General features: G+C 57.8%; 1 protein-coding gene across 2 annotated transcripts in view; it reads left to right on the top strand.

Moving 5' to 3' along the window:
* Positions 1–12239, top strand: part of MPPED1 (metallophosphoesterase domain containing 1) — a 76627-nt gene that overhangs the window by 48926 nt on the left and 15462 nt on the right. For both annotated transcript variants that reach the window (XM_060306383.2, XM_030855706.2), the window contains exon 4: positions 1846–2071. In XM_060306383.2, coding sequence (XP_060162366.1) covers positions 1846–2071 — 226 coding nt within the window. The remainder of the gene's footprint in view (positions 1–1845; positions 2072–12239) is intronic.

The following is a 12239-nucleotide window of genomic DNA, read 5'->3' as shown; positions in this document are numbered from 1 at the left end:
GGAGCTGGGGGCCACACGAGGCCCTTGGCCCCCAGAAAGGGGCGGTTACCAGGCACACTCAACGTTGATCAGAGGGGAAACTGAGGCTCAGACAGGTTAAAGTGACCTGCTCGGATGAGAGGTGACAGAACCCAGGTCCGCTGGCTCCAAAGCCGGACACTTTGCCCTGTGTGTGCTCCTGTGGGAGTCATGGTCACTGGGAACGGAGAAGACGCCTCCTGAGGTGTGAGTCTCTGTTAGCCCGGGGCGGTCCTCTGGGCAGGTTCCCTTTCACATCACCCTGGGACCCCCGACGGGAGGCCGGAGCCAGAGGTGTGGCCACGGCTCTCGGTGGTCAGGATGGGGCCCTCGCCTTGGCCTTGTCGAGGGCGCTTTCCCGGGCTTTCCCCGAGTAGGTGGAAAGTCTGGGGTCACACAGGACTGCCTGGCCACGTGGCCTCCAGCACATCATCCCGCAGCTTCCGGAGCCTCAGTTTCCGCGTCTGCATGATGGACGCGATGAAGGCCTGGCTCCGTGCCTGACGTGTAGTAGGGCTCATACGTGCACGGGGTCGTGCTCACTAGCCACTCACTGCTGAAGAATTCGGACAAAAGAAGCGACTTTCTTGCTGAAACAGATGCAGAGTAAAGTTTGGTGTCTTTTGTCGCAGCTCCTTCAGAAACCAGAGCTCAGGTGGTTTAGAAGTTCCATGCCGTGGCCGCAGTTACTTGTCTGTGAAATGGCTATGGAATGTCACCATTCTCCTGCCTGGACACCCCGTCTCCCCAGGGCCCCATGCTGGGCTGGCACCTTCACACGCCCCTTGGTGTTTGCTTGACCCACCAGGGCACGCCCTTGGGGAGGGGGCAAGAAAAAGGCTTGGGCCTCGGGGTTCACCTTCAGAATTCATTTTTTTATCCTAATCAGGTACCATCATGACTCTTTCTCCAGGCCCGGAGAGCCTAGCAGCTGAGGCTTGTGGGAGATCGGGAGTCCCGGGCCTGAGCCTGGGGTCAGGCTGGCTGCCGGCGGGTGTTGGGGAGCCAGGGCGGGTGGCGGCCAGTTTACTGAGGCCGAGGGGCTGTGGTAGCCTTGGGCGGCTGTGCTGGAACCCAGCCCATGGCCAGATCACCCGGGACGCAGTGCACACACCTGCCTAGGGCATCTGTGACGTAAGGCCCCAGAGAAAGCAAGGGGAAGAAGCACGGCGTCGAGGAACCGCGTGGAATTTGCAGAGCGCACAGCTGGAAGGACCCTAGTGTTAGCTCAGTGTATGTTATACACGGACGGTTTTGCTTTGTTCCCACTTAGACCGTGTTTTGACTTTGAATTCCATGGCAGTAGGGGTGGGGATGGGCAGTGTAATCTTTCCCGAGCGTAGGGTCTCCAAAGGGTTGACCTGGGCTCTGCAAAGAACTTGCAGTCCCTGTTAATGTGGAAACTAACAAGTCAGACCCCCAGGTGGAGGGGGCCTGAGACATTGAGGCTGGCGAGGCAGGCCTGGGGGCCCAGGGCAGGGTCTCCTTCCGGTGGAAAAGGGGCCCGGACAGAAGAAACGGGGGTGGGGGAGTCCTGAGGATGAGACCGGGTCCACTGCAGCTCAGAGGCCCTGCAGGAAACTGTCCAGCCCCGTCCCGCTGGTCTGGGGGGCAGGCGGCCTGTCACCCAGCAGCGGTGGGGGCAGGGAGGCCACAGGGATGGTGACCAGGTTGCTGCCGCCGCCTCCGATCAGAAGGCACCTGTCGGCAGCGGGGGTCAGCTCTGCCAGGGGGTCCAGGGGCTCTTGCCTGCCCCCTCCCCCCGGCACTGTGGCCTCTGGAAGCCAACAGCGGGGCACCGTGTGTCTGTGTGTGTCGGCTCTGCAGGCAGCCTGCCCTACGAGTACAAGATCGTGATCGCAGGCAACCACGAGCTGACCTTCGACCAGGAGTTCATGGCCGACCTCATCAAGCAGGACTTCTACTACTTCCCGTCCGTGTCGAAGCTGAAGCCGGAGAACTACGAGAACGTGCAGTCGCTGCTGACCAACTGCATCTACCTGCAGGACTCGGAGGTCACCGTGCGGGGCTTCCGCATCTACGGCTCCCCGTGGTGAGTGTGCCTGGTGGGCGCCGTTCCGACCGCTGGCGACCGTGAAGCCGTGCTGGGGTGGGGGGATGGAGGAGGTGAGGCTGAGTGCATGGAGGGAAGAGGGGCTGGGAGAGGCCGCAGAGAGACCCGGGGCCAGCTCTCCCCTCATGCTGTGTGACCCTAGGCAGGTCGCTGCCACTCTCTGAGCCTTGGTTTCCCCATATCTTGCGAATAATTATATATGCTATACTGTCTCACGTATAGACACGTACTATTAGTATCCCCATTTTCCAGGTGAGGAAACTGAGGCACAGAGAGGGTAAGGGCCTGGCTGAAGGTCACACAGGTAGGAATGGGCAGAGCTGAGATTAAACCCAGGCAGCTTGGTTCCAGAATCCTTGCTTTTAATCATTATTCCACATGCTAGGAATGTCCCTGTTGTCTGTCCCTCTGACACACACAGACGATGCACAGGTGGGGGGGTGATGATTGATTAGCCAGGTTAGGAGAGGCCGTCGGAATTTCCCTGGAAGACCAAAGGCCTGCTTTACTGTATTGGGGACGGCAGCTGTTTAAATCACAAGTATACATCAAACCTTTGTTCCCTGCTGGGGACACAGAGCAATCAGACCTCATCCCTAGGCTCACCTGGCTAAGTGGGGATCAAGGTGAGAACAGGTCATGATGGGTCTGCGTGGTGGTCGGTGTGTCCATAGCAACCCCCGTGACGATGGTGATGATGGTGATTAAGATTGTGATGATGGTGATGGTGGCAGCAGAACATTCCTGAACGGTTACAGTAAGCTGGGCCCTGGGCTTAAATCCCCATAAGGATTGTCTCTACTCCTTGCTCAGCCTTGTGAGGACTGATATATCCTCCCCGTCCTGTAGTTGGATAGACCACCTGGCCCTTAGAGGCCCAGCTGGCAATGGCCACAGGGTGCCAAGTGCTGGCAGGGTGAGGAGGACACCCTACACAGGAAGGAGAGACCTCACGTGCTTGAAAGAGTGGTTTGATTCCGGAAGACTCCCTGGAGGGGGTGGGGTGACCTGAGCCACAAGGGAAGAGAAGGGCATTCACAGGCGTGGAGGGGTAACAGGGCCTGAGGCTGCACCATCACCCAGAGCAGCACACGTAGGGAGGCTGACGGGCGATCTGGGGGGACCCGGGGCCTGTCCGGGTGCAGGGACTTCAGGGAGAGCAGCTGCTGACACAGTGTGGCTGGGGAGCCCTGGGGCGGCCCTGGCTGATACCACATGGTGACCACCTGCTGGCTAGAGGCTGTGAGGGGTTTAGGACATGGTCCCATCCTCCCAAGGCCTCCTCATGGGGCAGAGGGGAGATCCTGGGCTGTCCTGCCTTCCTTGAGCCCCAGGAGACGCCTGCTGTCATCTCCCTGGTCCTCGCTGTGTACAGGGTCTCCACAAACCCTCTCGGCGGCCTGTGAGGTCCTGACGAGGACTGGGGTGGGGGGCCCTCAGGGATGTGATGAGCTCGGGGCCAAGGCCAGGAGAGGGGAGCAGATGGCCGAGTCTGTCTGGCAGGCCGTGAGAGCCCAGACCTGGAGGGGAGGGCTGTTAGGCAAAAAAACAGAAGGAGGTCATTGTCAAAGGAGGAACCAGTGTGAGCAAAGGCGTGATGGTGAGCTGAGCACGATGGGAGGGGTGGGGCGGCGGGAGATGAGGCTAGAGGGTCAGGAGGGTCAGGTGCCAGACCGGGGAATCTGGACTGGATCTCTTTGCCCAGTGGTTTCCAACACCCTGTCTCCCCTGCACACCCACATACATACCCACACACACCCACATACCCACACACACCCACACCCATACACACAACATTTTGTTTAAAGTTAGATTGCTTAGAAGTTAACAGCACGGCTTTGGAACCAAACTGCCTGGGCTCAGCTCTTGACCTCACCTCTTACGGGCTGTGTGACCCTGGGTGAGTCACTTAACCTCTCGGTGCCTCCGTTTCCTCCTCTGCACAGTGGGAGTGATGGGGCACCTCCTGCAGGGGGTGGGTGCAAAGATGTCAGGAGGGTTCAGCTGAGCCCAGTGGCTGCACCAGGCTTTCCGCGAATGGAGACATCATTCTTGTTATTTGCTATGTGGAGCCCCCTTCCATCACAGCCTTGCCCGGGACCCAGACGTGGGATGGAGGACAGCAGGGGGTGGGAGCCGGCAGGTGTCACTCAGTGTCCTTCCCACCCCACCCAGAGCAGCTCTGTGCAGCCCCACAGCTGGGCCCCGAAGAACCCCTTTGACGGCCAGCTCCCCAGGCTCCTGGCCGGGATGTCAGGCCAGCCCTGTGGTCCCCTATGCCAGCTGCAGGCCAAGAGCTGCTGCTGCTGAGGCCTGAGTGAGGCCGCTGTCAGCCTTGCTGGAGTCCAGCTGCTCTGTGCTCGAGCTGCCTGTGGTCTCTGCTTTGACTTCTGTGGCTCCAGCATGGGCAGTTCTGGACCTTTTAGTTGCAGGCCCCCCGGGGCCTGAGTGAGAGGAGTGCCTATCTTCTCCTTGACCCTTACCTTCGTCCCAGCTGGACGCACACCCCCGACCCCATGCCGTGGCGGGCCCAGCACCAGGCTGCTACACAGAGAAGGGACCCCAGGAGGGCTTGGTGAGATCCAGGAGGGCTCCCTGTTGGAGGGGGTATTTGAAGGAGGTGTGGGGTTTCCATAGGCGGAAGAGGCAAGGGAGGAGCCATATTTCGGAGCCCCTGTGATGTGCCGGACCCTGCCGCACTCTTCTTGGGCTGTTGGTTCGCGGCCCTTAACGCCGAGAGCTAGACGGCACCTCGTCTGCATTCTGAGGTGCAGGCTGTGAGCTGGCATTCCGTGCAGCAACCCTGGGTTCCTTTAGGCCCCGTCTGGGGCTGGGAGCAGGTGGTGTCATGTGCTGGGGAAGTTTCACTAAATTTCCCCGTGTGTGAGCCAGTTGCCTGCACCTGCTTCCATGCCACCATGGCACTAATCCTGAGTTCCTTCTGCCACCTTCCCCCCTGGGACCTGCATGCCTGGGAGGGTGGGCGCCTGCCACCAGGCCCCCGGAATCTCAGCAACTGTAGCGGCTAGGAGGTTGGGTGGTAAGGGAAGGGTTGTTCAGATTGGGGTAACACCACCTCTTAGCTGTGTGACTCTGGGCAAGTGCCTAGCCTTTTCTGGTCCCTCTATACAGGGAAATGGTACTGCCAACCCTATAGGGGGGTTGTGAGGGCTGCGTGGGCCCATCCAGATGAAGGCCAGGCCCAGAGTGTGGCCTTGGAGGTTGGTTGTGGTTATTATTACTGGGCAGCCGCTGGGGTGGAGACCAGGACAGAGAGAGCTCTGTTCCCGCTGATACCTCAACAGCCCCTAGGGTAGGACCAGGCCTGCAATCCCCTCCTTTTACAGGAGGGTAAGTAGAGGCCCCGGTGAGGTCGTGGCTTGCCCAGGGCCACACAGTGGGTGGTTCTCCGGACTCTCAGTCTGATCCAAGATGGACGCCCTGTTATGAGCGCCTACTGTGCGCCAGGCGTGGAGCAACGTGCTCTTCATGTGTCCCTTGGTCCTCTGAATAGCCTCAGGGTGCACATCGGCCCTGTTGGCCCGTTGAGACCCGGGGATCAAAATGATGTTCTCATGGCCTCCCATGGGTTGGTTAATTCATTGATCAAGCATTTGTCCCATGGCCACTCCGGGGACGTGCCACGGGCCAGACAGACGCAGCTCCTGTCTTTGCGGGGTCTTTACCCTCGTGGGGGACACGTCAGCCACCAATTCCTTGGTTCAACGAGAGCCACGGAGGAGCAGCTCTGGGAGCTGGGGTCGGGGAAGTCTCCCCACAGGAGAGCCAGAGATACAAGCAGCTCTGGGAGCTGGGAAGGGTGTTCCAGGCCGAGGAAACAGTCCCGGCAAGGCGCAGGAGGCGCAGAGGGCTGTGGATGTGCTGGGGGCGGAGTGTGGCTTCCAGGGTCTCCGTGAGAGAGCGGAGGCCAGAGGCTGGGTCATCAGGCCGGGCTGGCGGCTGCCACGGTGGGTGGTGGCCTCACCCTGGTCTCCCAGCGCTCAGTGAGTCGCAGCTCCTGTAGCCCTGCGTCCTCAGCCCGTGGGGACCTGGTACATCACACCCAAGGCCTGGAAGGGGCACAGTGCTCGTGTGTGCAGAGCTGACTTTCAGTCACGCTTGTGCCCTGGACCCAGACACACCAGGGACGTCCCCACCGCCCTGACTCTCACTTCACATCTGACCTCGGCAAGTCACGTCTCTCTGAGCCTCTGTCTTCCATCTGGGCAAGGGGGCACCAGGGTCCTCTCTGTGGTGTCGTCAGGTGAAGCCACGCTGGGGAAGTGGCACTTATCAGTCCCCAGGAAGGTATTCCTGGCCAAAGAACCTCGTGGCCTGGCTGCCAACTCTGCCTGGCTCGGGGGGTCCCCACTGTCTGTCGAGGTTTAGGCTGGGCGAGCTCAGCCCCGGGCGCCTGGGCGTATGGCAGCTTGTTAGGACGGGATGGACAGCAAAGCTGGTAGTGATTATTATTAAATTCAGATGTTCAGGGTTTTCGTTTTCTTTTTCCCGTGCCCTTAACATATTGACTAACACGTGGAATACAGGCGACTTTCGCAGCATCGTAACACCAGCAGGCGGGGATCAGGGATCAGATAAACCAGTAGCCGTAAGTAACCTAATATCAGTGGTACCTGGGGCATGTGGGCAAAGCTGACCCGCGCTGGGGGCAGACCTGTTCTGTGTCGTCCTACAAGGCAGAGCGGGGACACAGAAGGCAGGTTCTCAGCAGTGTGGGAAGACAGTCCCACAGGCAGGAGCCCAGAGGAGAGGCAGTGGGGCCTTACTGAGTGGTGAGCTGCCCGTTACAAGGGGCATGCAAGCAGAGATACACTGTGGCTGGGCCTGGTGTCCTCCCGGCTCCTCCTCCGTGCAGAGGGCCACTGTTTCTCTGCCTGAGGCTGATGACCCCCTGTAAGCAGAGGGATGCATGGGCCTGGGGAGCCGCTGGGGTGGAGACCAGGGCTCTCAGAGAAGCCCTTTTGGCGCTAGACTTGGGACGAGGTTGGCCTTGATATTGAGGACTCACCAAAGCAAGCTCGGAGGAGGAAGCAGACAGCAAACTCACGGTCGCCATGTTACCTAAGTGTTACCGCCAGGGGATGCTCTGCTTGGGAGACTGGTGGGTCAGATTTGAATGGTTCCACTTCTTGTGAGACACACACTCGGAGGCACACAGTGGCCGCCAGGTGCCTGGCCCCCTGCAGGGCTCTGGAGTCCCAAGAATGGGTCCGGCCTGGCTGTGTCCCCCGTGACAGGGCACCATCACCAATCCCATTTTGCAGGATGGTCAGAGGCAGAGAGAGAATAATTTTGTAATGTGAATATGTCCTATGCGATATTTTAAATGTATGTACACTAAAAGAATTGTGCTGTTTGTCTGAGGTTCAAATTTAACGGGGCATGTTGTGTTTCGTCTGGCCACCCGTATCCTGAGACAGTTGGGCTCTGCCTGTTTTTCGAACTTTATAAAAATGGACTCATGTGTTGTTCCAGGACTGCTTTTTTTCACTCGATATTATATATGTTTAAGATTCTTCCATGTCGTCATGTGCAGTTGTGATTGGTTCTCTTCTCAGTGCTGTGTAGGATTTCATCGTATGAATATATCACGATTTATTTATCCGTTCTAACCAGTTCCCACCACCCTTGCTTTGGGCCCATTATAAATAATATTGCTGTGAACATTCCACACGTCTCTTAGTGCACATAGAGATTCAGTCCTGAATGTGCGTGCATGTGGACACACACACACCACACACACACACCCAGGGACGGAGTGGTCAGGTCATACACTGCATAGCTCTTTGGCAGGGGTTGCGCCAGTTTTCCCGTCAGCAGTGCCCTGCCTCACCTCCTTGCCGGGACTTGGTGTTGTGGGCCTTGCAGATCGTACCCATCTGGTGGCTGTGCTGATATTTCAAGGTGGTTTTCATTTGCATTCCCTTGACGACCCGCGAGCTTGAGAATCTTGGCCACTTGTGAAGGGCTCAGGTCTTTTGCCCATTTAAAAGATGATTGGGTTGTCTGCCCTTTCCGTATTGGTTAGTAGAGATTCCTTATGTATTCTGAACGCAAGCCCTTCATCACATGTAACGTGTAACGTGGCTTTTCCTCCCCTGTGACCGGCCTCTTCCCTCTCTTCAGGGTGCCTTCAGCTGACTCAAAGTTCGTAATTTTGGTGGAGTCAGATGCGTCACTGTTTTTCTTTGCAGTAAGTGCTTTTTGTGTCCTATTTAAGGAATCCCGCCCCTGAAGTCATGAAGATGTTTCCTTATTATCTTCCCACATCTTCGCTGTGTTGCCTTTTATCAACATGCTTAGGTCTTGGGTCCACTGGCAGTGGCCGCATTGATGGTGTGAGGTAGGGATCCCGTTTTGGGATTTTCCACTTGGCCTGGCACCAAATATGGAGCTCATCCTTCCTGGCTGCTCTGTGTTACCCTCCTTGCCTGGCACACGGGGGCTGTGTCTGGGCTATCGCCTGCTCCTTCAGCCCACCTAGCTCCAGGGCCACACTGTCTTAACTACTCCAGCAACCCATTTCTTTCATGTCTCTTTTCCCAACTAGAACAGTTGAGGCTCCAGGAGAGCAGGGACCTGACTCCAGGGCAGGCTGCATCACCACTTCTCCAGTCCAGTCCGGCATGGGAGGGATGGAGGGCTCACTAGAGCCGCCTGCTTGCACGGCCACCCTCCCGGGGCACCGTGACTTTCTGGAAGTCATCTCTGGGCCCCTCAGATGCAGACTCGGCGCTGAGCCTTCACCGAGAGCAGCTTAGAGGAAGGGGGCGGGAACCATCCTCAGAAGAAGAGGAAGAACTCAGCTGTTACAAAATCCTAAGTGTTAAAAAAAAATCCCGTATACATACCGTATTCATTTATGGGTTTTGGATGCATTTTTTGTTCTCATTTAACTGAAAACGGCCTTGATTTTTTTTTTTTTTTAAGGAGTGAGGGAGGGAGTGAAGTTGGCACACAGCTAGTCCATCTGGTCTAATTACTTCTGGTATTTTGAAAGAAGACATCTAAACCTGCTGAGACAGGAAACTTTGAGAAGTGGTGGCCGGGCCGCTGCTGGGCGTCTGGGCGCGGAGCCTGAACCTCAGCTAGGAGGCCTGGCTGCCTCCGGGCAGGGCAGGGCCAGGCGGGCAGCCGGAGCCTCAGGGACCAGCTCTCTCCAAACAGCCAGGATGTGCTGGGCCCAGCTGAGGGACCTCAGGTCAGGATCTCGGCTTCTGTGAAATGACAACGGGACAGTCCCCTCGTGGGGCTGTTCTTAGGATTCGGAGAGGTCTTGTGCGTAAAGTTGCTTGGCACACAGGCATTCGACACACGGTGGTCCCACCTACCCCCAAACCTCTCCAGCTACTGCCTCGACTGCCCAGAGAGGGGGCTGGAGGAGGTTGTGTACGTACAGCCTGCAGGGGCTGCGGGCACAGAGAGGGTGGCCCCTGGACAAGGCTGGCCGTGGGTTCTAGCGTGAGCCTTTGACGCCCTTCCCTCCGCTTCCCTGTGTGCACAGAGCAGGCCCGCTGCGGGGGGTGGCTGCGAGGAGAAGGCAGGAACTGAGCAGCCTGGGAATTTAAACTCTGTGCCCTGAAGGTGCTGGGGCTCTGCTTCTTGATGTGACAGTAGCAGCAGCACAGTTACTCTTCTCACTGCTGACCCAAAGGCTCTGAACTTACAGCTGCTCCAGCTGCTTGAATTCTTCACAACCGTGAGTGAGGTTTGGCCCTTGTCCCCATTGTATAGCTGAAAAGACTGAGACCCACAAAATGAAGCGACTGGCTTAAGGTCCCACAGAAACTGAGAGCCCAGATGGGTCGGGATGGAAGGATGGAGGCCCTACCCAGAACGGCAGACAGAGAGGCGCTAAAATAAAATGCTTTTTATTATTTTTATTTATTATTTTTTTTGCGGTACGCGGGCCTCTCACTGTTGTGGCCTCTCCCGTTGCGGAGCACAGGCTCCGGACGCACAGGCTCAGCGGCCATAGCTCATGGGCACAGCCGCTCCGCGGCGTGTGGGATCTTCCCAGACCGGGGCACAAACCCGTGTCCCCTGCATCGGCAGGCGGACTCTCAACCACTGCGCCACCAGGGAAGCCCATTAAATGCTTTTTAAAAGACTTGATGAAATATATCTTTTTGGGAAAAAAGAATAGAGAGGATGAAATAATGAACTCCTAGCTTTTCCCTTGCTTCTCAATGCCTTTCACCGTAATGTGGTCAAGGGGGTGCCAGGGGAGCGGGATCCTGGCGGCGCCAGGGCCTGAGAGAGCCCGCGCTGCCCCCGCTGTCCCCGCCACCGCCAGAAGCTGATGGGAGACCACGGTGAGCCCAGTTTGGACTGCTGTGCCCCGCACTGGGCTCCGGACCCTCTGTCCTTCTGGCTCTGCTTGAGGAATGGGTGGGCCTGGGGCTCAGTTCCGGCCACCTCACCCTTGGCTCTTTCTATTAAGAAAATCTTTTTCACCTCTTTAAAAAAATACTCATTTTTCAATCTCTCTGGTAATTCTCCAAGGTGTTTGGGGTGTCGTAATTTGGGGTTGCCCGCTCAAGTTCTGCAAGGCTCTATCTGGGGGATCCTGGGCAGCCAGGTTTAGGGGTGCCCCTCAGAGAGGATGTCTACCCCAGTCTGTGGGTGCACCTGGCCAGGGACCCCCTTCTGCTCCGTTCATGGATTAGAGGTTCCTGGGCCCACGGGCTCACGGCCTGGGGAAGCCTGGGTCAGAGGTCCAGGGGAAGCTTCCCTCTGGTGGAGGCCTCCCCGTGGTCCGCTCTTTCCCCGAAGCCATCTGGGGACCCAGCTTTCTGGTCACAGCCCCTGCTGACCACCGGGGCCTTCTCTCTTGTTGCTTCAAGGCCATGAAGACCCACGTTCCCTGGTTCAGAGGCTGGCAGTGCCCGGGCATCCAGCACTGTGCTTACTTACACTTCATCCTGCGTTTCTAGGTGGTTTCAGCACAGACCGTGGCCTTGATCTGTTCAGACAAGAGAGGCCAAGGCTTTCCCTCCCCTTCAATGCCTGAAACCCCCGTTCAGCAAACTTCCCATGAGACCGCTGTGCAGTGGTCCCACCTGCTCTGCCTTTCACTCTCAGCAGGACAAGGCAGGACTGTTTTCATCCCCGCCTTACAGAGGAGAGAGGTGAGGCGGGGCGTGGGTTGGTCAAGCGACTGGTCCAAGATTTCAGCTGTAGGCAGAGCTGGTGCCAGGTTCCCGCCCAGGTGGGTGGAGTTGGGGAGCTTGCGGGGGGCGGGGGGGTGGCTGGCTTTGACCTGTCTCATCGGCTGCTGCTTCCCAGCCTGGCCCTGGCCCCGTCCCTCCTGCAGCCCCTGTTGGGCTGCAGAACCACAAGGGGCTGGCCTTGGGGGCCTAGATCCCTGGCCCCGTGAGCGCTGGTCGGAGCATCACAGAACCTCAGCGGTACTTCCCTCCCTTCCCGTCTAGAGCCCAAATCAAGTTGGGAACAGTCTGTATCTGTTCAAGACAAGCTGGGAAGCCTGCTGACCGCGAGCCCTGCCCGAGCCTCGGTGCCCCCTCGTTTGGTCCTGTGACAGGGACACGACAGGCGTGGGAGGGTCCCCGAGGGACCCAGCAGTGTCCTCCACCAGTGGTCGCTTCCCTCTCCTCCCTCCGCCGGATATTATACTCATCAGCCTGGCACGACTGGCAGTTGACAAATTTTGATGGAGGGAAGAAATTCCTCGTGTCTGGACCCACACGGTGCTATCTCTGCACGAGCGTGTGCACACACGCACATGCAGACGCATGACGTACACGCGCACACACACACCACGTGATACACGCACACACGAGCACCCATACTCGCACGCACGCACGCTTTTTCTCACCTCTCTCACACTCAGCCTCTCTCACACGCACGGGATTTCTCTTCTGCTCCTTTCCTATCCTTGTCTTCCTTGATTTCACGTTGTTGTTTTCTTTCTAGAAGGCCCTCGGCACACACGCGCGCACTCTTCTACGTGAGATTAATGTTTGCACCGAGTCCTCTGCCTTCTCCCAGCTGCAGAGGAGTCCCAGCGAAAGAAACGATGAATGATTCTGCGCCTCGGAAGGGTGGGGGAAATTCATTAGGAAAGACAAAGGACCCCGTTCTTTGGTTCCACTCGTCTTGCTGC

This window comes from Globicephala melas, chromosome 10 (assembly GCF_963455315.2).
Source record: "Globicephala melas chromosome 10, mGloMel1.2, whole genome shotgun sequence".
Classification (NCBI taxonomy): domain Eukaryota; kingdom Metazoa; phylum Chordata; class Mammalia; order Artiodactyla; family Delphinidae; genus Globicephala; species Globicephala melas.
This window is presented reverse-complemented; position numbering and strand designations above follow the sequence as displayed.